Raw genomic sequence first — 25436 nt, forward strand, 5'->3', positions numbered from 1 at the left:
TATATACTGGGAGAGTTATGTATGCCAGTCAAACTGGGAAATCTCTATCATGGAAGTCCCCATCAAGTAGTCACCTTCTGAGGATGCATCTTGTATCAGGTTTCCCACATATGAATAAGGCTAAAATGTAAAGAGTTGTGGGGGTTTTCTCTAAAAATGCAAGTATCCACTGATAGATGTGTACATCTATCATACCTAGTAAGAAAGTAGATCAGCTGATCTTCATGGGTAGCAACATAATGTTAATTTCACAGGCTAGTGTTAAATACCTGTCTTTTCCTTGTAGCAAGAAGGATCTGTCTATACCAAAATTAGCACCATGTCTGACCTCTCATATCATCTTTCTAAACAGTGTAGTCTTGTTACAGGAATGGTATACGGTGTTTGATCACTATCGTCGCACAAACTGTGTAGTGTCAGACCTGATTATGGGAAATGAGTATTTTTTTCGAATCTTCAGTGAAAATCTGTGTGGCTTGAGTGAAACTGCTGCAACCACTAAAAAGCCTGCCTATATCCAAAAAACAGGTAACACATTCTTTAAAACAGAGATCACAAAAGCTGCTAAGTACCAGAAGTAATGCATTGGTAAATGGAAAATACAGTATTACTAGACAGACCAATGGAGATATTGTCATTACTTAGTAACTAGCACTTACAAAGTATTTTAGCATCAAGAGCTTTTATCTAGGCAGATCTCCTGTACTAACATGAACATCTGTTCAAAAATAGAAGACTGTGTGATTAAATATGTTATTTTCTTAAAATAATACAACTGGGGGGGGTGTATATTTACATTCTAGGATTAAAAGTTTAAGACTTCCCCTGCAGCCATATGGCTTTCATATTTGTAACAGAAGCTGAAACCCCATGACTGCCAGGAGTTTTTACTTTAACTAAAGCATTAAACATTAGATGTGTTTTCAAGTGAAGTGAATTTAAAGATTTGTGGTATCACAAAAGCCATAGCTTTGCTGCTTCTTTAAATCATACAGAAAAATTGAGAGGCTGTACACAAGTCAACAGAACTGATAACACAGTTCTTACTAGTTTGTTTCTTTGAATTGCAGGCACCACTTATAAGCCACCTACTTACAAAGAGCACAACTTCTCCGAACCTCCTAAATTCACTCACCCTTTAGTAAACCGTTCGGTGATTGCAGGATACAACACCACACTCAGCTGTGCTGTAAGAGGAATCCCCAAGGTACAGATTACATCAACTGTCACTGATATTGTTGCAACAAGCCAAAATGCTGCCTTAGAATTTATGCCAGTTCAGTGTGACTGGAGTACAACATGACTGTGTTAAGAAAAAGGCTTTTTATCTTCCACCTCATTCAGGCTTAACCAGAATGTCTGGTGCAAGCATTTGGGGGGCTGTGCACAGAACCAGTGGGCAATACAGTAAAGGACACAGAGAAAAGGACAGTCATTGCTTACCGTAACACCACACCATTGAAAATGCACCACATGGACATAAAATCTACTCATTAAGCAACCAAAAAGTATCTGACAACATATATTCTTTTCAGTCTCAAGAAGACATCAGCTAATGTAATCTCCTCTTCCACTGACACAAATAATGTGTAGGAACACCAGTTTTTCTGTTATGTCAGTACATCCACAGAACTTTTTGAGAGTCTGAGCTATTTTACGAGGCTATCTAGAATTTACAAGACTATCTAGAATAAGACCTGCTGTCATGCGAGGTTTTGGGGGTTTCGTGTCGTGTTTCCTGCCCCCTCCCCCCCCCCCCCCAGTCTCACAAGAATATTTTCTCAGTCTAAATGTATTTGTTGAGGTCTCTTTGAAGAGAATAAAAAGATGCACATTTTTGTTAGTCGGGAACACGCAGAAAAAAAACTGTATCAGCTAGGAGCTAAATTTGGGTTTCTCAAAAAAGGGAAACAGGCTTTTTGTCTGCAGTGAAGGCATTTACCATATTATGACATAATCTTGTCATAAATTTAAACTAGTACAATCACAAAAAATGCAGTATTCCTTTTCCCTTCCCCTTCTGGCTGCTTATTTCTAGCTCCTCTCCCTTCCTCATGCCTGCACAAAGATCTGATAACTACACAGCAAAACATGCAAGGTAAATACTCAATGTTAAAATTACACCACCACCACCCCAAACTACCCCTCCAAACAAGATAGTTTTAATGCAACCATTTGCTGCAGTTCACTGGATTGTGAAAGAGCTCCTGTCAAAACTCAAGTATAAAAAGGCAGCATACCCAATAGCTGCAAAAGAACAAGAACATTATAAAAGAAATACCAGCAACTCCAGGCAAAATCCATTCTCCAGTAGCTACCCCAGCTAAGATTAATCATGAAATGACAGTGTTAGTAATGATATTCCCTGTTGGTTAACTGACCTTTCTGTGCATCTGTATCCACTTCATCCCGTTTCCATGGTTTTAAGATTCTAAGAAAACTGCATGTTTCACAGCTGTTAAATACAGCAGTCTCAGGCTTTTGAATCTGAACACACTGGTTCTTCCTTCCACACTACTCTGAAGCACACAAATGCATCCTTCAGTACATTTAAAGCTCTTAAGGCAGCTTTTCCAGATACATTCCTGAACTTGCATTGCCCAAATTAACCTTAACAGAAAATTTCTGTACCTAAGGCACAACACTAGAACAGTTCTTCTCCAGAGAGTGGCTTCTGTTGGTAGAGCTTTCCAATTCTGAACAACTATATCAAGCATATTTCAGATATGATCTGACTATATCAAGCATATCTCAGATATGATCTGCATGGCATGAAAAAGTCAAGTTATACTTCAATCAGAGCCAATATTCATGCCCTGGTAGCAGGGTTGAAATAAAAGACAAATACCCAGAAACATCAAGAGGCTATAGAAAAAAGCAACAAATATGTTGAGGCAGGAAAACCTCCAGCTGGTATCTTTAAAGAAAATTAAGCATGGCAACTGGGGTGCACTGAATGTTTGTCACAGGTCAGACACAAGTGATACAGTAGATTTGAAAGCACTCTACAAAACAGGGCAGTAGTTTTATTATGGTGAAGAAACAGAAGATATTAGGTCTGAAAGTAATACAGGTGAAGGGAGAGATTGGTCTTCTACTCTTTAAAGCCTATTTCTTCACTATAGGTATTAATGAGCTTGAAATAAACAAAAGGAGTTAGCTTTATATCAGATTTTTCCTTTTCAAAATCTCATTTATAAAATTTAAAGGTACATTTTTAGGTTTCTGAAACAAAACAGCTTGAATTGGTACAGAGCATCTATTGCTCAGCCAACAGGATCTTTAGTCTGAAATTCCTTAAGCTGCTAAAGATATGCTAAATGGTTTGAAAAATCCTTTGCCAGCCCAAAACAGCCATGGACCTTTATGACACTTCTACTCTAATAATCTGTGCTGTGCAATTCCCCTGCTGTAAGATACCTGAAGCATTCAAATTTATTTTCATAAATAAAATCCTGAAGGAATGTATTTGTAGGCAGTTGGTAGGGGGTTGTAAAAACTGCAATAAAATAGGGAACAGACCTACATTCTCTATATGCTATTTCAGAGTTAAAGAAAACACCAAGCGTTTGAATTATTAGTTTCATGAGTTTGTTCTGACTGAGGGGTTCCTTGAGAAACTGTTAACACTGGTGTATAACATATAGCCCTCATAATGCATAAACGTCTGATGGCAAAGGTCTTCTATTTTCTACCTCCTATTTTTAAATTCTTCTTTTGTGTTCTTCAGCCAAAGATATTCTGGTACAAAAACAAAATGGATCTCTCTGGGGATGCCAAATACCGCATGTTCAGTAAACAGGGTGTGCTGACCCTGGAGATCCGGAAACCCACTCCCTTTGATGGTGGCTGTTATACATGTAAAGCTGTTAATGAGTGTGGTGAAGCTGAAATAGAGTGCAGACTGGATGTCAGAGGTAATCAGATGAATCTTATGGATAACATTAATACTGCAATGAAGAAAGAATAATGGATAACTATAATAATAATAATAATAATAGTAATAGTAATAGTAATAAAGAAATCACAGTTCCCCTTTCTCTAACCCAGACTTCTCTGGTGGTATGTAAAAAGCTTGTTAAGTACCAGCAAGACTGTGGTTTTCATCCTAAAATGTCAGGTTAGAATTAGGTTACTTGCTAGGTAATACAGGTCTGAAGGTGGATAATTATTACTCTTCTAACAGTATTTCTCAAGAAGATTCTTGGCACTGGAATAGAGGTCTATATACAAATGCTGCATTGTGGATAATTTTGTTACCCTTTATGTCTTACTGTGTAACAAAGTTTTCAATTAAGGCATTAGCCATTAGTAAAATGTAGTTCATGCTACATCACAAACATTTTTCAAACACTGATTATTTTGTTTGTCAAAAGGGCAGGAAAAATGTCACACATTCATAAACAGAGTGAGAAATACTAAGTATTTTTGTTAAAGCTGCTACTAATGTATCTATTTGTCAATACAAACCTATGTAATCCTAATTTAAATGCTCATCAAAACCAGAAAAAGCCGTGTAAGTGACCTGCTTAGCAGCCATTGATGGAGATGTGCCTTCAGCACAGCAAGCCCGAAGGCATTACTACACAGTACAGAGTTCAGTAGTTTGCTCTGTGCAAGTCAGGCAGATGTACACAGTACACCCTGCAGTGCTGGGCACTGATACCCCCATTGGGGTCATTACAGCAAGAAATTTAGTTGTACTATTACAATAACAATCTCAGACTAAGCATTCTGAAATGTTCAGTCAATCTGTGCAGCAGCAGTAGTGCACACTACATCCAGTCCAGTGGCTAGCTTGACTATCTCTTTTTGGTGCCAGCCTGTACAGTGTAGACAACTCAAAGTTTAATGAAGCTTCCTTTAGGAACATAAAATCTCCTTGGAAGTATCAAATAAAAACAACTACTATTTTCATATTTCAACTTCAGCACCAAGTCTCAATTTAAAATTAGCATCTTTTAACATCCGATATCTTTTTCTTTTTTCCATTCTCCAGCACCTCAGTAAAACTCTGAATGTCAATTCATCTGCAAGTCAAGGTATGAAACAAAATAATTCAGCTCGATAAAGGAGCAACAGCTGCTTGGTTAGATACGAGATTAAACAGTCCTTAGATATTTTAGAGACTTCATGGAATTTTTATACCATTGCCAGGGGGTGTGTGCTTGTTTTGATTTCTGGTTTCTCAATAATCATACTAAGATCACATTCCTGCGAGGTCATTTATGTGGCTTATTTTCCAGTCAGGATTTCCTGGGTCTCAACATTTAATACACTGTACCAGTACAAAAATCCTTAAGAATAACAGAACACTTTGTTGACTTTTTTCCTTAACTCACTACAATCACTCCTTCGACAAGACCTTTGTCTATTAATGTAGAGCTAACTAGCAGCAATAATCTGTGTGCATTACTTTAACCAAGAAAACAGACTTAAAATGACAATGCATTTAGAACGTACATTTTAGACTTGAAAAGAAAAAAAGAATGAAATAGCTGTAATCAGCAATCAGGTAATGTATTTGACAATAAATCCTTGTCCCCCATTCTCTGTCTCAGCATTGAAGTGGAACTTGAAGAGAACTGAAGAAATTAATGAAGGATTATGTCAGTCACATTTAAGAGTCCTCCTCATCTTAAAAGTCATTTAATAGATGTGTACTAGTCAGTGTCTTGCAGTGTCCTGCTTAATCAGCATATTTTCAGACAGTATTTCCTCTTTCTATACATCTGTTTTAGTTACATTGCCCCCATCTCCTTGTGAAGAAATTCAGGGAAATCAAGATGAAACTTCTCCCCACTATTACAGACATGTCTGAAAAACACACAAGTATTACAATTACATGCAAACCCAGTCCATTCCTAATGTCTTAAATGAACGTAAGTTCCCTGCTTCTACAGTTCACTCCCTTTTCAGAATAATGAAGCAGTAACAAACTATTTGTGATATTTAATCACCTTTCATTATGCTGATATTCGCACAACACAAAATAATCTTCGTTTCCGCTGCTTTGTCAGTGCCTGAAATACTCACTTCTGTGCCCCTCAGCAGATCTTTGCAGAGCCACATCTGAAACACACCATCTGAGAATTTCTGGCTAAAGCCACTGCTCTGCTTTACGTAGAAAGTAGTTTCTTTGATAATTACTCATTACTGGTTTTCTAGCTTTTTAAAAGACACCAGCATAGAATTCCAGTTATTAGATGCTTCTGCAATCATAGACATCACACTAACCTACAGAGGGAATTTTGTACATCAGATGAAGCAGTGAAAGACGTAGCGAAGATTATTTGCACATAAAAGATTTTAAAACACAAAAGTTAGTGATGAATGCAGTGAACACTGTCATCAAATACTACTGAAGGCTTTTGGAAGTCTATGAATGGTATGTATGTATTGTGGCAGATAATTGTGTCTAATCAAGTCACACCAGCTTTTCTGGCTTCTCACCTACTAGTTGGAATAGTATTTGGGGTGGGTTTTTTGCACCTGCAGTAGTATTTAGTAATTTCTGGCTGGAAAGTACTTTTCCATGATCACAGTACGAGAGAAGGTGGGAAGATGAAACTAATCCAGGAAGCGTTGCTTTTGGAAGAACCAGCACAAAGGAACTGAAGTAATACTACTCCCCTGCCTCCAGCACGCCAGTTGAGATGGGGAAGCGTGTCTGACACAGCATGTTGCTTGTATTAAACAAGCAAACACATCTTCATAATAAAAACACTGATGATGATCAGATGTGTATTTTGATTATTATGGTATCAGAACAAAGAAGGGTACTCAGCTAAAACCAAAGAAACTTATCCAAGGTTAATATTTGTTAATTGCAGATTGCCCCACCGAAGTCCTTTCAGTAGTTTCCCTGAGACAAAACACTGTTATCACTCAAGATATCAATGTGAGGAGCATATGTAACTTAAACAAACGCAACCCCTTCAGGACTATTATTGCTATCCAGTTAGATGTGAAATTGACTTTCACTTTTGATGCTACCACAATGTCAATTTGAAACCTATCAATTCATCCTGCTTGCTGGCACTTCAGTATTTGTGCAGTTCTGTCAGATAAATATTATTAACTATATACCAGGAATAGAAACACTTACGTGCTTTGAATTAACACATGTAAGAGTTAGCTGCAGCACAGGGATGTTACAAAGCATTAGGAAAGATGCTCATGCAGCACAGAGTTGTCAAGCTAGCCCAGTGCTTCACAAACTAAGATACCACTTACAAGAAACATCAATTAACCTCAAGATATTAAGACAACAAATAACACTTCTAGTACGTAAGTACTTAGTAGTAAGTACTGTTAGGGTGGTGAGGCACTGGAATGGGTTGCCCAGGGAGGTTGTGAATGCTCCAACCCTGGTGGTGTTCAAGGCCAGCTTGGACAGAGCCTTGGGTGGGATGGTTTAGTGTGAGGTGTCCCTGCCCATGGCAGGGGGGTTGGAACTGGATGATCTTAAGATCCTTTCCAACCCTAACTATTCTATGATTCCACTTCTACTAGCTCAGTCCTTTCAATGTGGTATTGCCTGCTAGACAAATAAACCCTCAGCTGACACTTTAGCCCAAGATAACACATATTTGCAACAGAGCATCAATTCTTCAGTGTTCCACCCCGTATTTCAGCACTGTTGTGTATATATCATAAGCAAACGCTTCTTTGCTCCCAACAATGGGAAGCTTCACTGACTACTCTTTACGAAAGCCATAAAATGGGCTTAAACTGTAAAATGCAAGCAAAACTTACCAGAACTCCTCATTGCCTTTAGTTACTTGACATTGCCTCAGTGCTCAAATCCCAACTGTTATTCCATGAGCAAAAAATGACAGCAAATTGTGTGCATGGTTGACCAGTGCTTCACAAAATAAAGGAAAAAAAACAGTGTATGAAACCCAGAAGAAAAATAAATAAAAAGCTAAAGCATAATATACATTAAGAAAACCATGGTTTTTAATCGCAGTTCTAAAATTGAGTTACCCTCTCAACGATGGAAGATAGGCTCCTTTCAGCCTGTACCAACTACTTTCTTACTTCCCAATCTAGTTGTAAAACACTACCCAAAACTTACTTAAAAGGCACAAAATTGAGCTTCCTTCAGTATAATCACAGCCTGAAGTTCAGAACAGTGATGGGGGTGTGACTGTCTTAAATACCAACACCTGGCTCTGTGGGTAGTGGCTGTAGCAAGTGTGTGAGGAGGATTTAGGATGTGTCCCGCTGTGGGACCTGGTTAAGATGCCTCAGCATCACCAGCCGGCTGGCACAGCACCCTCAACACCGTGTCAGCATCCCCACCTCCAGGGCTGGGCTGGTTCCGCTCCTGCCAGGGCACAGGGAGCTACTCGAAGATGTACAGCGGCGGCGGGGGGGCCCGGTGCCAGGGTCGGAACTGGTGCGCTCTGGTGTCCCCTCAGTGCCAGGAGCTCCTGCAGGGGCTCCACCAGCAGCTCCTGGCGCAGAGCTCGCTGCCGGGGCGGAAAGAGAGCGCTTCAGGCTGCGGCGGGAGCACAGGGGAGCAGGTAACGCGTGCCGGGGCTCATCCTCCGGCTTTAACTCGGCGGGCCTGAGGCCAAAGGTGGGTGTGAATTCACCAATGGTTCCCCACGGAGATAGCCAGCTCTTCCCGTTGCAAAATGAGACGTGGATGCGTTGGAGCTAAATAACACATACGTCCACACTGAAGTCACAACAGTGGCTGCGTCTGGTGGGGATTCTATCACAAATACGTGACTATTAGGTTAAAACTAACTGGCATATCCATGGAAACGGATGCAGACCAAACCCATTTATCGCTTATTTCCTGAACATTAGATTTCTGACTGTTAACAGAGGTGACCCTAGCATTTCATCCGAAGCCACTGTAAATCCAGGTATATGCACTAGTACTAGAGCTACTCTTGCAGAAGGGATGCCAACTACTAAATACGTTTTTATGATGCCATGGAGTGGTTTGTGTTGGAAGGAACCTTAAAGCTCATCCAGTTCCAACCCCTGCCATGGGCAGGGACACCTTCCACTAGAGCAGGTTGCTTCAAGCCCCTGTGTCCAACCTGGCCTTGAACACTGCCAGGGATGGGGCAGCCACAGCTTCTCTGGGCACCCTGTGCCAGCGCCTCAGCACCCTCATAAGGAAGATTTTTTTCCTCATGTCTTGTCTAAATCTGTATTATTGTACAAAGGTTTTCAATGCAGGACCAGGCAGATATTTAAGACAGCTTCAGCACACCTCACCTGCAGGTTTCATTCATCCTAAGAAAGGATCATAGTGTTGGCTATCACAGAGAAGACCTACAATTGAGTAAAATGAATAAACATACAAGAAAACACTAGTTGATAGCATTTTCTCCTTCACGTAGTCATTCAAATGAGAGCAGCAAGGGAAAAGATGTTGCTGGAAATCAGAAAAGTCTTTTGTTCCTTTTATCACAGAATTGCTTTGAAATAAAACCTCGAGTGTGTTTAAGAAGAGAGGCTTGTCACTAGCACCTTGTCTTAGAGCAGGTTTAGAACTACACGCCATTCCTGTCTCCTTACCAATGAATTTTGTCTGAACAGTCTGATGAGATCAAAAATAGCCCCACTGATACCTTTCAAGTGCTTCCCAACCACAGAACTCTATTTTAGGGAAACAAAAGCTGTCATTGAGATATCCTTTACTTGCCTTTGGGCAGGGACCCCGCAGCAGTCTGCATAAGCAACACGTCTTAAAACAGGTTGAACCGGTGAAAGGTTAAAAGCAACAGTTAAGAACAGCTTCATTTATTAGGTCCTGAAATGGAAAAAGATCATCCACATCTGCTTTCTGTGCCAGACAGAAATGTTGACAATAAGCAGCCCCGAAACCAGTCATGGCTATGAACACATTTCTGTCACGATTCTGTACTGGGATAGCTTTACAAAAGACACATAATCCAAAACAGTGACTAATCCAATAAATATAAAATATCAGCAGATGTGAAAATGTGTGGAAGTTGATATAAGGTGGGAAAGACATGGTGTGTCCCTTTTTTCTTCTTTACCACGGATAATCATCTGGACTTGATTTTATATCCATTGTGGTTTATTCAACAAACATGAAGACCATCATGCCTAGCTTTCATCGTTTTGCTTGGAAGTGTAAGCTGTGGGACCCAAATATAGGAACCCAGAGCATGGATGAATGTATTTAAACCTTCAGTAACTTTGCATTTTCTTGCTATCTGTCATAAAGATAATGATTCCCCCAGTAATCCAGATCTATTCCAGGGAAGTGTGATCATGAAAAGACTAAATACTTATATAACTCTCAAATGTAGCTTTGTTGTTTACTGCTTCATATACTAAACACAGTAAAAATAATATGGCCAAAAAAAACAGCCAAAAAGCTTTTCTTCTGCTTTATATGTCAGTGCATGCATATCCTGCCTTAAAAAAAAAACAAGTATATTAGACTTTGATCATTGGAAAGTCCTCATAAATTTCTACCTGGAAACAGGATTTGTTCTTCTTCACTAGCATAAGGGGGTGAGGGGGGGGGTGTGTGTGTGGATATAATAGTAACATGCAAACATGCATTTACAAAGCATGATCTTTCCTCTTACTCGTTTTTGTTTCCTACAGCACTGAAAAAAAATTAACAATTTAGAAAAGTCTTTAGGTTACAAGTCTATTTTAGACCAATTTGTTTATTTCTAGTATCAGATTAAATGGTTAGGCCATTTCTAACCACGAGATCAAGGAAGAGCTGCTGCTGGGAGCTATCGTGTAACAGCAGAACTAAGACAGTTTCCTTTATAGCACTCTTCAGCCCTTCACCAAAAATAATGATATTTAAATGCAAAGGGAGTATGAGTGGAATGAGGCTGAGGGATGGAAGAAGATAACCAAGAGCTTGACAAGAACAGGAGGGAGGGAGATGACTATGACTGGAATCTGGTTGAACAGACTAAGGAAGAGCATAGACCTGAACTGTCTGGGCAAAGAGTCTGGGAGATGATGCTGGTCAGATTGGTGAGAAGAACAAGCAAAAATAAATGAAAAAACACAAAGGGAAACGGTTGGAAATATCTGATGACAAATTGAGGTGCAGAACTGAGCCTGGATGCCTGAAGAGAGTATAGGTCAAGAAATACTGATGAAACAGCAATGAATCCAAGCAGGGAGACAGGTAAAAAGGGAAGAAGAGTGCACTTTTGTACCCAGAGCACTGTGGATAGACTGGCACCCACAAGAGTTACTAAGAGAAACTGAAAAGGTAAAAAAGAGTGGAAGGATGAAAATACAGAACTAGAGTTTTCACATACTTGAAGGAAGCAACTGTTTATAGAGTTCTACTGGTGTTTTTCCTACCACCGTTTGTTCCTTTTTATGTACAGCTATTCTGGGAGAAGGGGATTTCTATTTCTATGTAGGTTCCTAAACCACGTTTATCACTATAGTAACTGTTGCAAATAAAAGCAGGACTGTTTGCCCCTGGCTGTTGTACATAGGATTCCTTGCTGGACTGATCCTTTAAAACAAAGTTAATGCTAGACATTTCAAAATGTTGCACACCCAGCAACAGAAAATGAACTTACATCTTCCAGTTATACTAAGCACATGTAAACAGAAAATCAACTTCTGATTTTACTTATCTTGGTGTAAATGTTGAGCTGATCTTTATCCTACCTGGGTACAGAATATGCCTGACAGAGGTCCTCTCTACACCTGGTTTGTACTCAACTGCACTCAAACCTCATTTGTCAGCAACATCAACTTCAGATACGGAGAAGATGGGTCACACGCCTACTGCTATTTAGAGCATCACCACATTTCTGCTATTTATTGTGAAATACCCACTCTGGGAATGGCTGTAGGAACTCAAATCTGTTGCTCAAACTGAACATCCTACCAGACCATTAAAGGGTAGAATGAAGCCGTTGCTGCTAGCAGAAGCAAAACGATAACTCTCAGCTGTTTGGAAATGTCTTGCCCTTGTGAGAAGCAGATGCCTCTGGCAGAATTGTAACTTCTGGAAGAGCAAGAGGCATTGCCTTTTGCCTGGCAAGGTCCTTTGCACAAAGCTGGTGCTTCTAGGTCCTAAACCCCACTTCTTTAGGAGCTGGAAGCTGTCTTTTGCCAAAATCTGGCTTGTCTAAGACTTGGAGTTTCTAAATCCCACTGAAGCTGAGCAGAAACCATTTTTCTTACAGAAGGAGGATCTCACTTCAGAGGCAAAATCTTCTGCCTTTGATCCATTTGTCAGTCAGGGGAACCGGGATGTAAGTATTTCTCCTTGTGAGAAGCTTAGAACCTATTTTCTGTCTAGTTCTGAATTCAGTGGTTACGGGAGCCTATGCCTGACATGGGCAAGCATGTGCTTCCTTATTAAGAACCAAAAGCCCTCCTCTGGCATAAGCAGTGTGATTCTAGAAATATCTGCAATATCTTTGCAACATAAAGGTTCCTAAGAAGGCTTAGAATCAGAGCCATGTTTCATCCACTTTGATCACTAAGAAAGAATTTTAGTTGGAATCAAAATTCTTCATGATTTACATTTACTAGAAATTTAGCTTTTGAATACCCAGATGAACTTTTAATCTTACAAACTCTGCTATCATGAAAGCGTCAAAGTAGAAGGGTAGGGATTGTCTGCAGTCAGGAAGCAGGGTGTAAGAAAATCTTACAATGACTTCCTTAAAGTAATGAACTTTTTCCTCCAACAAATTTTTTTCCATATATCTTTAATAAATATCACTTAATAAGTACCATTGTTATGGCACCGATATTAAAACATTTAATCTTTCAAATGCGCACCCACTCATATTAGAAACTGACTGCATTCACAAACAAATCAAAGGCATCTTTCTGGAACATCACGATGAAGACCTGTGGTCCAAAAAAACAGATAAATTAGTAACCACCTTTAAAACTGCCATAAGGAGTAGTCGCAAACCCGAGTGTCTGCAGAGATCACTTAACAGTGTTTTCGAAAACCAACTTCCACAAACAAGCTGTAGCAGAAAAAGAAACTTGTTGATGAGCAAATACTGTAAGTTTTAAGGCAAGTTCATCAATCTTTGTCACGTTAGTGACAAATAGCACAAGTGTTAAAGTAAAAAGGTTGTCATCTTGAAATACTTAAAACCTGAGACACAAGCTCCTCCTAGTGGTAAAAACGAATTACTCCTTTTGTTCTAAGCCGCCTAGCACTAGTTATTACCAATTACACTCAGTCTTCCATTTCATTCTGTAAGCTTTAGAACCCTCAAAGTTCTTACTACTGCTAAGGAATTCTTACCAAAAGATCAAAATAAGTGGGACACGACAAAACACATGCAAATCACTGTTTCTTTTTTTCCTCCAGGTTTTGTGTACCTCTCATGACGACTACATTCCAAAAGACTTATGCTTTTATACCACTTTTAAATCCGATCTTCATTTGGCATGCACAGAACACCACTGTACATTTAGTAGTGGAAACACTACACAGCTTGCCTTTGTCTCAGGTGAATCCATACATTCCCACAGTCAGCAGGACACCCACCAAGTCACCATCAGCAAGTACAAGAAAGATTTTGTACACTTCAAAAATGTATTCAATTTTGAAGCCAAGACAGTTGCTCCCACCTAAAGACCAGAAGCTCAGTGTCAGTGCACTTGAGGTTGTTGCTGATTCTTCTTTGCTACTTAACAAGTGCTGCAACTGTTCAGCCACATCTGTTGTTAAAAAGAATTCCATCAAAAGGGGCAGAGGGCCCTTTTTACTATCAAGTGCTTTAAAAGTCTTACCCTGGACTGAAGTTTCTCAGCAGTATAGTGTACAGAAGTTTATGCAATTTATGACTTTAAGTCTCAGAAAAATACACCTGAAGAAATACAGCTTCTACAAGGGGAGAAAGGGAACTGTGTATAGTAAGTGATGCTGCGCATTTAATGATTGTAAACTCTAATCTCCCCCTTATAAGTTAATGGTTTGAATATGAATAGGCCTGCTACAGTAATCACAACTTAAAAACTACAAATGTCCACCTAAGTGGGACCCAGTATTGCAGTAAATAGAACATCTATTGTAGGCCAAAATGATTTAACCTTTAACTGTACTTATAATACAGTAGTATCAACAATACTGCAATTGATAAAAATTCAGATATTCCTGTAAAAAAACTTGCAGTCTCAGAAGAAAAAAGAAAGAAAATAACAAAACAGGCTAATTTCAGGGTTGGGCAATTTCAGTTTTGCCTTTATATTAGGAAAGGATGAAAAGTCCTTTACATGTTGCTTCTATATGCATGTGTGCAAAAAATATCAATATTTCATCTGTGTCTGTTTTCCTTAGTCGTGTTTTTCAGAGACCTTTTTAAAAAGACAGATCACATGCATCTTATGATACAAGAAAAAAAACCCCAACAAAACAACTTTCAACTGCTTATAGGATCATAGAATAGTTAGGGTTGGAAAGGACGTCAAGATCATCTAGTTTCAATCCCCCTGCCATGGGCAGGGACACCTCACACTAAATCATCCCACCCAAGGCTTCATCCAACCTGGCCTTGAACACTGCCAGGGATGGAGCACTCACAACCTCCCTGGGCAACCCATTCCAGTGCCTCACCACCATAACAGGAAAGAATTTCCTCCTTATATCCAATCTAAACTTCCCTCCCCAGCATCCCTATAGGCCCCCTTCAGGTACTGGAAGGCTGCTATGAGGTCTCCACGCAGCCTTCTCCTCTCCAGGCTGAAGAGCCCCAACTTTCTCAGCCTATCTTCATACGGGAGGTGCTCCAGTCCCCTGATCATCCTCGTGGCCTCCTCTGGACTTGTTCCAGCAGTTCCATGTCCTTTTTATGTTGAGGACACCAGAACTGCACACAATGCTCCAGGTGAGGTCTCACAAGAGCAGAGTAGAGGGGCAGGATCACCTCTTTCGACCTACTGGTCACACTCCTTTTGATGCAGCCCAGGATACGGCTGGTTTCTGGGCTGTGAGCGCACACTGCTGGCTCATATTCATTTTTTCATCGACCAGCACCCCCAAGTCCTTCTCTTTTTCATTATTTCACATGTGTATGATGTATTTTGTATATAATTACATTAATTTCAGAATAAGTTGCATCAATAGAAGAGGACAGAAGGAAAAAAAACAGTTGCTGGTTGAATGACATTTTATTTTCACATTCAGAGAGCTGTACAGTTTCTATAAATAGATGTCGTACTATAATATTTACATCATTTCCTCACCCATTACTAGTATATTCCATTCAAAACAGTAGATACCCCAGCTAAGGGTTATTTCTGGGTGCATTTACTCATAATTTTATGTCAAAACATACAATACATCTGTTTGCATCAGAGCATTTTTTCCAGGTATTTTACATGTAACAATTTCTCTCTAGACAGTCTGCTTTGCGCATCCTGAGACCTTTCCAGACAAGTGCAGTTAGTTCAAGAACAAAAACAGGATGCAAAAAACATTCACATTCGGCCCACTTAAAATAAGGAATGTGACGGATGGTTTTAACTGCAGCAGTTTCGTTATACAGTAACACAGGATTTGCAAGAAATATAGGTAGAGATTGGAAAAAAAGGCAATAGCTTAAAAAATCTGGAGACAGAATAATCCTGTCCTAGGTTTAGCAGTAGTAGTCAATTTCTCTCTTTAGTAGCTGGTGCAGCACTGTGTTTTGACTTTCAGCCTGGGAACAGAGTTGGTAACACCGATGTTTTCAGTTGTTGCTAAGTAATGTTTACTCTGACCAAGGACTTGGCGAGTCTCATGCTCTGCCAGGGAGGAGGGGAGGCCGGGAGGAAGCAGAGACAGGACACCTGACCCAAGCTAGACAAAGAGGTATTCCATACCATAGCACATCATGCCCAGGGAGGTAACTGGGAGTTACCCGGAAGGGCAGGGGGCTCTCTTCTGGGGGTCGGGCCCGTTTCGGCGGGTGGTATCGTATTCTCTTCCCTTGTTATTTTCTATCATTATTATCATTGGTGGTAGCAGTAGTGATTTGTCTTATACCTTTAGTTACTGGACTGTTCTTATCTCAACCCATGGGAGTTACATTCTCTCGATTCTCCTCCCCATCCCTCAGGGAGCGGGGCTGGGGGGGAGGAAAGAAAAAGGAAGGAAGGGGGGGAGTGAGTGAACGAGCTGTGTGGCAGGGTTTAAACCACGACATCCTTTGGGTTCTGAACATGTTCACCAAATAGTCATGGGAATATCTGGTGATATGAACCCAGAGAGACATGGATCTGCCTGGTGCTTTTGCCAGTAATGTTTCACACTTCCTTATGCATTTTCTAATCCCTGTGATTAACTGCTTTTGGTAGTGCTTATATGCATTTGCCAGCTGTGCTGCTGGGATAAATCTACAAATATTACCTAAACTCCCATTTGGAAATCCACAGAATCCATGAAGTGTCAGGGGTTTTCACAATATACTGCCTGCAAAGTTTCTCTCTCCACTTCTTTTCCCACTGGAATACCAGTCATATCCACAAATGGACCAATTTAATAGCCAAACTTCAACTGTCACGTGGTGTTTTAAGACTATTGTAACTGTTCATCTCTCCCAAAAGGGTCTGAAAGAACTATGTGACAAGAACACCATGTTGGTGGGTAAAAATGAACAACACAGAAGGAAAACAATAAAAACACAACATTTAAACAACATGCAGGAGCAGACTGCTTCCACTGTGCACATACCAGAGAAGCTGAAAGCAGAAGCCTGCAGTTGTAAAGTGATTAACCTATAACAAGTGCCACTAGAAACAAAAAACATCCAAACTCAAGCCATTAGTCATCTTAAGAAAAAGGGAATTCCAAAGGAATGGCCAGAATAGGTCACTCACAGCTGGATACTGATGCTCAAAACTGTCTGATTAACAGCTGATAGAAAAACTCCATAAAGAACGAATTCAGAAGGAGACTGAGCAGTGAAGTCTTAGGTTTTTCTATGGGGAAAGACTTGCAGGATCATACATAAATAATCAAGTTCTCATAGAAGACAATAAAGTGAGCTCCAGAAACTGCAGTAAAAGTGGGAGTACTGCATTATCAACGTGCCAAAGGGTAGGTATTTTCCAATATCAGGATCAACTGGAAACTGGTCGAGGTGGTTTGCTTTTGTTTTCTGCCTCTTTTCCACGAACTGCAGCCACATAGGAGAAGAGACACAGCACGGAGTAGCAGATCTCATGAGCCTAGAAGAATTTAGAAAAGGAGATAATGAAATTCAGATTATCTAGTGTTTTACAAAATCCACTGTACATTTTGTGTTTAGCTGCATGTCTTCCCCTCTGGCTACAGGCAAAAAAAAAAAAAAAAAATCAGGGGAAAGTGTGCCATACTACCTTCTGATTGAGACGGATAGAAAAAAAAAAAAAGGCCTTTTAACAACTATAAAACCTCTGCTGGGATAAAAACATTAGTTGCTTGATAGTATGATTCTAGTCATTTTTAAGAACAGTACACTAGGCTTGAAAGTTGGCTAGCTGGCTTTAGAAATAAACATCCTACATATCTGCCTTTGGTCTGTTGTATAAAGTTACATACTTTTTTTTTTCTGGGAGGGGTTGAATTAAAAGAATCTACAACTACACATCCAGTACTTTACCTTAACCCTTGAGATGGTGGGATTCTTCCTTATTCACAACTAGCCTTTTTATTCTCAAAAGTACAAGGACTGGTAATCCTTGTCATCGTTAACCAATGCCAGTGAATCCATGTGTAACACAAGCTTTTTCTGTCTTTTTTACTTTTTAATTGTAAAAAAGCAACAAAACCACAACCCAACATTGCATGTTTCATATGAAGAACACCAAAGCAACTTTGTCACTACCTTAACGCAGAGGGCTGCACATAGCATTGGCATGATTTACCATTATTCCTTTTAAACGATTAAGTGTGCTATTACTTAACAGGAAATCCTCTTTTAGCACATGTCTGGCAGCACAATTCAGTGAAGGTAAGACTTGGACTTAGTTTATATCCCAGTTCTAACACTGGCTGTTCTGGTGATCTTAAAAGTTCTTGCCCTGTAAACTGACATTTATTATCTTTGTAAAGGTAACAAGAGTAACCACGTGTTTTGTTGTATTATAGTACAAGCCAAAACACTTGTGTAAAATATCATTTAATTTGCACTAAGCTGTTTTTTCTTATTAAAAGATACAGCTATCTGCTTCTTAAATTACATATATTCTAAGCGTTTTGTTCCTAAAACATTGTTAATTTCTTCAGTTTTTCTCTCTGCTCTTGAAGGACTGTGAGTTCCATGCAACCACCAAATGCACGTGATGCACTTCAGACATTAAGTAACCGAAGAAATTTCAGTTCAGATGATAACCACTTGTTTCTGTTTCTTCCTCATAAATGCATATAAGCCTGATCATTGAACTATTCTGTGTAAAAGTGCTGAGTACCAGTGTCAACTGCTGGTGTTCAAAAAATGCTATAAAAACTGAGCACTAAACCACAGCAATGGCTTGCCAACATGGGAGGAATCAATACTTCTACAGGTCTCTTGCATTTCAATGCTCTCTTTCAGGAGTAAATGGGAAGTTTTCATAAACTCAGTCAGCAATCGTTTTATGCCCGGGAACCAATGTCCCTCCTGTAGGTTAAGGATTGTGTTTTGCATTGTCTTAACAGCTCTTACTGTGCTGAAGCTCATACTAAGACCTTGTGTCTTCATCTATCCTAACAAAAGCAACCGTGCTTTTTTGCACTACCTGTAAATACTTCTAGTTTCATAGAAATAACAATCACCAATTTTTGTTGTCTTCCCTTTAGGAAAACAATCATAAAAGAGCAGCTAGTGTTTCACTGCAGTATTAGCATTGCAAATCCTGCAATCTCAATGTCATTCTTTCAACACATGAAAACGCAAAGATATATCCTCTAAAGAACTACCAGAAAGCATCAGAGTTGACTCACCATTGGCGTCTTGTACTTGTGGCTCACCACTTCTTTAGTTTCAGGAACTAAAACCGGACGGGCAAGAGACAAAACAAAAAGTTCAAAAAACGAGAGGAAAACGGGAAAGCAATAGCAAAATGTTCCCACAGGAAAGGGAAGGGATGCACACAGACAGCAGGTGCAGGTACAGGGCACCTCACTATCCCTTACTTCTAGATACTCTTCCTTCTCTTCATTTATACTAAATATGTCCTTGAAGATACTAGTAATGTCATAATAAATTACTCAGGTTGGCAAAAACGTTTCACTGTCTGTTTGGAAAGATATAGCAGGTATTTGATGGTTCTTAGAGAATCCAGCTTTTCTCATACTACTTATTCCTGCTAGAGAGCAAAATTAATGACAGATTATGCTTAATGACAAAATATGCCTAATGTCTACTCTGTTAAAACAATAACCAACAATTCCAGAAGAATCTGTCAGTATGTGATTCCCAAAGATTTTATCCTTCAGATATCTGAATCCTTCTCTGCTAAATACCAGATCTCAACAGAGGACACTCATTACAAAGGACACTGCAGTAAGTTACTGAAATCCAGAACAAACAAAAAAGAGATGAAGGAGAAATTTTCTGAACTGGAAGACTCTTTCCTAGTTCTATTTCAAGTTTCTCAAGACATTCTTTCTCCTGTCTCGCATGTGTGTGATGGTTGTTATTTGATATACTCACTGAAAACGTTCATTGCTTTTGAACAAGTTGGCTTAAAATAGAATATTCATTTCAGTCACACATATTCTTAAAATACCTGTTGATTTCTGTAAGACTTCATATATAAGGATGATCAGGGCACTGATGAATAAAAACCAGACTTATTACCCAGAAGATTTAATCTTGCTCCCATGAACTGCCCCAGACTAACAGGAAGGAAACAGGCAAAATAGAGCTGAATAAACTTTGCCTTTCATTCTCACTGTGGAACACATAAAAAAGCAAACCGTAACCATTCCATTGGTGTGCAATGCATCTGAACTCTGCTTTTGACCCACGCTTGGTCTACAAGGGTTGTTGTGAACAGATACCATGGGAAATCACCAGGAGAGAACAAAGACCACACTAAGAACATACAAATGGCAAATTTACAACGTTAAGATCAGTGGAATAGCAAGACCAACTGTGAGCACTTCCCTTTCCAGTATAGCTGAAATTTGCCATGAAATTTTTATGTCACATCAAAAAGATTTAGAAGAAGCAATACAGAAATTATGCAAAACCGAATCATACCAGGTTCATAGAGGAACGGTAAATGTTTTATTACACATAGTACTAGTGACAAGAAAAGAAACAGAGGCAGATGAGTTCAGTATGAGTAACTAGGAAAAGTCCACACCAAAACCTATTCATGCACATGTCACCTTTTCTGTGATATGACACAGCTAAACGCTGGAGAGGGAGATGGATCACACTCTAAGGGGCCAAACATAGGCAGTGCAGACTGGCTTGGACAAAGTCATCTAAACACAAATTAGCGTTTAGATGACTTTGAATTAGAATTAGTATTAGAATTAGTGCCTACTAATTCTCCTATGTCCTGGTATGTCATTCTCAAAAGAAAAACTAGTGAAAAGTACAGAATATGACTGTAAAAAGCAATGGTTTTGTTTATTTGTTCAATTTGCTCTTCTCTTGGGTTGGCAGTTACATTAAGGACTGAGAAACAGGGGAAGCACACACCCAGGCTGCACTGCCCCAGTGAAACCAGTGACCAGATCTGGGAGGATAAGAAGGTGCACATCAAGCTACCTTACCCGTTGGCACCAGATGGTTCCAAATTAACTCCACGTCACCAGGGGATAAAGGTGGGACTGAGGCTGGTGCACAGCCGGCTAGGGTAGGACTTTTACAGCTGTGTAAGTCTCACTGCCCACTAGATAACATACAACTGTTCATATAGTCTTCAAAAAGCAGGAAGGGAAAGCTGTAAGGACCTTGTGCCACGAGGGAAGGAAAGAAGGGAAGCTGTAAAGTCCTGTATCATAATTGAGAATAGGAATAGAGGGAACAGAGAGCACCTAGGCAAGGTCCACCCCTTTCACAATCAGTATATTGCTTTATCTTTAAGTACAGTCCTTCCAGTGAGGAAAATTCTTCTGAGAGGACTGAGGAAGAGTAAAAAGAATGGGTTTGGATTTATGCTCAGAGAAGTGAAAGCACTACTGCTGCAGAATACAAAAAGAAGAAAAATAAAATGAAAAGAAAGAAAAAAAGACCCCAGCCTCAAATTAAGAGATCAGAAGCACTTTTCTTCTAACATTAAGTCACTCCTGATGCCGTTGATGCTAAGTGGGTGAAGGGAGTAAATTATTAAGCACCATCCTGCAGCCTTTGGTCCTGTGAATGAAAATATGGCACTAGCATAGAATGAGTTTAGGGGACAACACTTTACCTGCTGGAGAATGAAGGTTTTCATAGCAGCGGCGGTGAAGGGGCCACAAGAAAGTAAAGCACAAGTACGCAGCAGTAACTCAAATTCCAGAGGGAAGAGCCTTACATTTCCTCACTTACTTAAATCTCCACTTCCATTTGTGGGCAACAATTCCTGAACATCTACTTTGCATCCTGCTCAAATCACAATGCCAACTTTCATGCTGCCATCTAAACCCAGTGTTAACACAAACAGACCTTTCACTCCCTGCTGCGCTATCACTGAACTTGGAGCACTTGTGCTTGGCAAAACCAAGTAAACCAATCTTGCATTGAGGTATTTTCCACTAGGCTGCAGTATGCATGCTCAGTGCTCTTTACCTTTCTAAGACTGTATAATCCTGCAACACAGAATCTGACTGCAAGGTTCACAATGCTTAACACAGCTAAATATCTTCACTTAAGAAGTCCACACAAGTTTTTAATGAATGCTGTTCTTTACTATTAAATTAACATGTTAAGTTCTCTTGAATAGGACAGGTTGGACTATCTTCTCATCTTCGTAACAGTTAAAAAAGCAGCTCTGAGGTAGTCTCTCAACTGTGCACAAGAAGTTTCACACCCCTGCAACATCTTTCTTCCTTTCTTCTCTCTGTTTATTAGCTGGATGGGCAAACTGTAAATCTCACTTGGTACTTTTAAATCGGTTCTTGTCTGTGACCCCTGTTTTGGGAGAAGGGTATTTTTCATTTGATTGATATCATTTCTCAGGCTTTGCTTGTAGTGTCTAACTCCCAGTTTATTTTTAACTACTCCTAAAATTACCCTTTCATAAGTTCCATTATCACAATTTTAGCTTTTGCAATAGGCCTTTGATTACAGAATTTTCTGTTATAAAGGTTCTTTTTCTTATGGTTATTACAGTCATTATTCAGGGGCTAAATACTATTAGAGCCATCAACAGAAATCGACTGGAAATAACTAAGTCTAACACTATCTGTCTTCTTGTGCAATATAAACAAACTATTAAAAGAAATACTTTGAGTTAAACCTCTCCAAAATGATCCCAAAATTACTTGCTTTGATCAAAGGAATTTCTTCTAAGTTAAGGGTCTCAGAAGCTGAAACCATTCTTTAAACTGATTGTATGGCTTCTGAACTCTCCTCTTTGCAAAACTCATCAATAATCTTTCACACCCTTAAGCAATTTCTGTAAGTAGCAAAACGAATCAGGCCTGACAGGGTGAAAACATGGTATCAAAGGAATGCACACCCATAAAGCCATAAAGACAACTTCTGAATATCTAAACTATTAGAAAACTTTCAGGGTTTGTATACACTGATCTGATCATCTGAACCACAAACAACACTATCAGAAAATGGGGGAAAATTGTTCAAAATTCAAATCCCAAACTTCTGGGAGATTAATTTATGGCAAATGACAAGCAAACTGCAATAGTCAGAAAGGCTTTATTATCTGACTAGCTTATGACTTTGTATCACCAAAAGGAGGTAACACATTATTATGGTCAGAGTCACTAATTTCAGCAATCTCATATTAAATGTCTTTCATATTCCAAGAGAGAATCCCTCAGCCAGAACATTCTATTCACAGCACCAAGGAACAACGAGTCTTGGTATAGGGAGCTGCTGGGTTGGATTTTGAATAGGGGCCAAAGTACAGATGCTCATCTGCTATGGAAAGAACATTGTAAATTTTATCTTCTTTTCAAATGTTTCGTACATAACACTTAAGACCTAGACAAATGTCTCACAGATGGGTGGAAGAATAAACCAATATGGACTTGGGGACTATTTCAAGAGAAGTATGTGGATCACTCCTCTGGAGAGCTGAATCTGAAGTCACTCATTTTGTTCAGACACTAGTTAAGTACAACATGACTACCACTGACACTGAACAGCGACCCAGAATTTTCCTCAAACTAGACTGTAGGCAGCTTCTATGTTATAGCAATACCTGATGAAAACAACACAAATTTTCTATTCTCCTTAACCTTTACGTTTCTACTCTTTACGAGTGATGTTCTGAAACAAAAGTCACAGGATAAATCAAGTGCAACTTGACAAAATATCTTCTGCTCCATACAACAAAATGAAATTCCACATAGAGCAAAGAGGAAGCTTTGCAATTAGAGTAATTCTTTGTAATGAAAACATAGTGTGTTGAGAAAGATCAACTATAAACCCTACTTAAAAATGTGGTTTCTCAGATGAAAAAAAGAACATACCACAGAAAATTCCTACACGCATCCAAGTTTAACTGTTTTCTTTGCTTCAGAAGACTCAGAACATCATCTCTGTCTATTAACAAAAAGCACCTAGGCCACAAATCTTAATATGATGAAAATTAACGTGTGAAGTTTAATGTTTAGTCACCCATCTCTCAGTTAGGCAACTTCTCATGTGCAATCTACATTTCTCTCCCATCTTTGAAACAGCAGTGCAGCTAAGGACTGGAAATTTGAGTTACTGCCATGTGAGTACAGACCTAATATCAAAATAATGTAATTACCAAATTCCTCCAGGACAAAGACTCCTCGCACAGTATTGCACTTTTTAATGTGATTCAGCTCTATGAAAACCTACAAAAACAGGAAGAAAAGTAACATAAAATTAGTCAGGTTGGTTTTGTTGGGGTTTTTATTTAAACTAAAAACCAAAAACGAAACAAAAACATCATCACAGCAGATACAACCTGAAGTGTTATAGCATACACTACCAGTTCTTTTACAGTTTAATATATAAATAAAGGGTGAAATAAATATTCAAAAGACAAACTTGCCACAATGCTAGAAATCAACAAATAACTTAAAAGTGCTAAGAAGCGAAGACAGCAGAAGATGAAGTACCTTCCGCTCCTTGCAGGAGGAGAAAGCATGGAAGAGAAACGAAGGAGTTAGTAACTCTGACATATCCAACATTGCTACCCCTTCAGGCACTCAAATGAGTTATTGCAAAAAGAATACCAACACACCTGAAATACAACAGAAGAGGGGGACAAGAAAAAAGCTGGCTCCCAAATTTGGCATGATTTGTAGCCTCTGATCCATCCCAGTTAGATTCTGCCCCTCCATGCATCCTCCTCCAGCACAGAGGGCAGGTAAGGGGCACTCTACTTCCCACCCTGACACTGATCCTCCTAACTCATCCAGTATTCAATTTAATCCAGTGAGGAACCACTAACCTTCCTTCTCCCTCACAGACTTGCCATTTGAGACTTTATTACAGTTTCTGATATATAATCTGCATACTTACTCTTGTAACTGTCTCCTCTAACAGTCAGTACCAGTTTTCTGCTTTAAGCAGGACGGGAGAGTTGGACCCTCCTCTATCATTTGCTGACTTCACATAGGGCTGCTGCTAGCTGAGCAGTCAACTCAGAAAACAAACCTGCTTTAAACTTACACTTTACATACGTAAACCCCAAAAGAAAGACAGCTGCACTGCACGACTAGGTTTCTCAGTCCAGAATGTAGATGCCAAGATTGCATAACCAAACAAGTTCTCTGAGCATATTGAGTTTATTCAATATCCAATCTATTTCAAGAAACAGAACAGTTCCTTCTTATGTGCACATCTCCAAAAAGGTCAGATCAGTACACAGATGGAAGAAGCTGCAGAAACGAGTCAATTCCACATTCCATTTTTCCATATACTTGCTTTTTCAATGCAGGAGAAACACTGAGAGTAACATTGCCCTAGAGTTCAGTGTGTTTGTCCAGTACCCTAGAAAGACCCTTGCAAGTCTATACAACAATAGTCTGGATTGACATTTTTGGTGCCGTGTACATGTCAGACACCATGAACTCAGGGCTTTTGTTAAAAATGTTACTAGAGAAACTCTGTCGTCTTGGAAAGGAGGGAAAGGAAAACTCTGCAACCCTCTGAATCCAGTATTAGCAACACCCACGTAGCCATAGATGACATACTACCCAAGAAAGACAAAGGAAGTCAACACCAGAAATTGTTAGGTTTTAAAGAATCAGGCTTATCTGTATGGGTAGAGATCAGTAATTGCACCACGTATCTGAGTAGCCTGGCTGATTTACCAATCAAAGGGATTTTATTGTTACTTTTATTAGTAGAGAACTAACAAAC

General features: G+C 39.4%; 2 protein-coding genes across 8 annotated transcripts in view; one reads left to right on the forward strand and one right to left on the reverse strand.

The window, feature by feature from the left end:
• Positions 1-6739, forward strand: part of MYBPC3 (myosin binding protein C3) — a 62747-nt gene extending 56008 nt beyond the window's left edge. Inside the window, exons 31-35 of the mRNA XM_065682800.1 lie at positions 369-528; positions 1071-1207; positions 3731-3917; positions 5000-5042; positions 5562-6739. Coding sequence (XP_065538872.1) covers positions 369-528; positions 1071-1207; positions 3731-3917; positions 5000-5010 — 495 coding nt within the window. The 3' untranslated portion in view covers positions 5011-5042; positions 5562-6739. The remainder of the gene's footprint in view (positions 1-368; positions 529-1070; positions 1208-3730; positions 3918-4999; positions 5043-5561) is intronic.
• Positions 6740-15119: 8380 nt separating this feature from the next.
• Positions 15120-25436, reverse strand: part of MADD (MAP kinase activating death domain) — a 74662-nt gene continuing 64345 nt past the window's right edge. For all 7 annotated transcript variants that reach the window (XM_065686479.1, XM_065686477.1, XM_065686476.1 and 4 more), the window contains 3 exons: positions 23851-23920; positions 18914-18960; positions 15120-17178 (listed from right to left, as the gene is read on the reverse strand). In XM_065686479.1, the coding sequence (XP_065542551.1) occupies positions 17071-17178; positions 18914-18960; positions 23851-23920 (225 nt within the window). In that variant the 3' untranslated portion in view covers positions 15120-17070. The remainder of the gene's footprint in view (positions 17179-18913; positions 18961-23850; positions 23921-25436) is intronic.

This window comes from Lathamus discolor, chromosome 6 (genome assembly GCF_037157495.1).
Source record: "Lathamus discolor isolate bLatDis1 chromosome 6, bLatDis1.hap1, whole genome shotgun sequence".
Taxonomy (NCBI): Eukaryota; Metazoa; Chordata; class Aves; order Psittaciformes; family Psittacidae; genus Lathamus; species Lathamus discolor.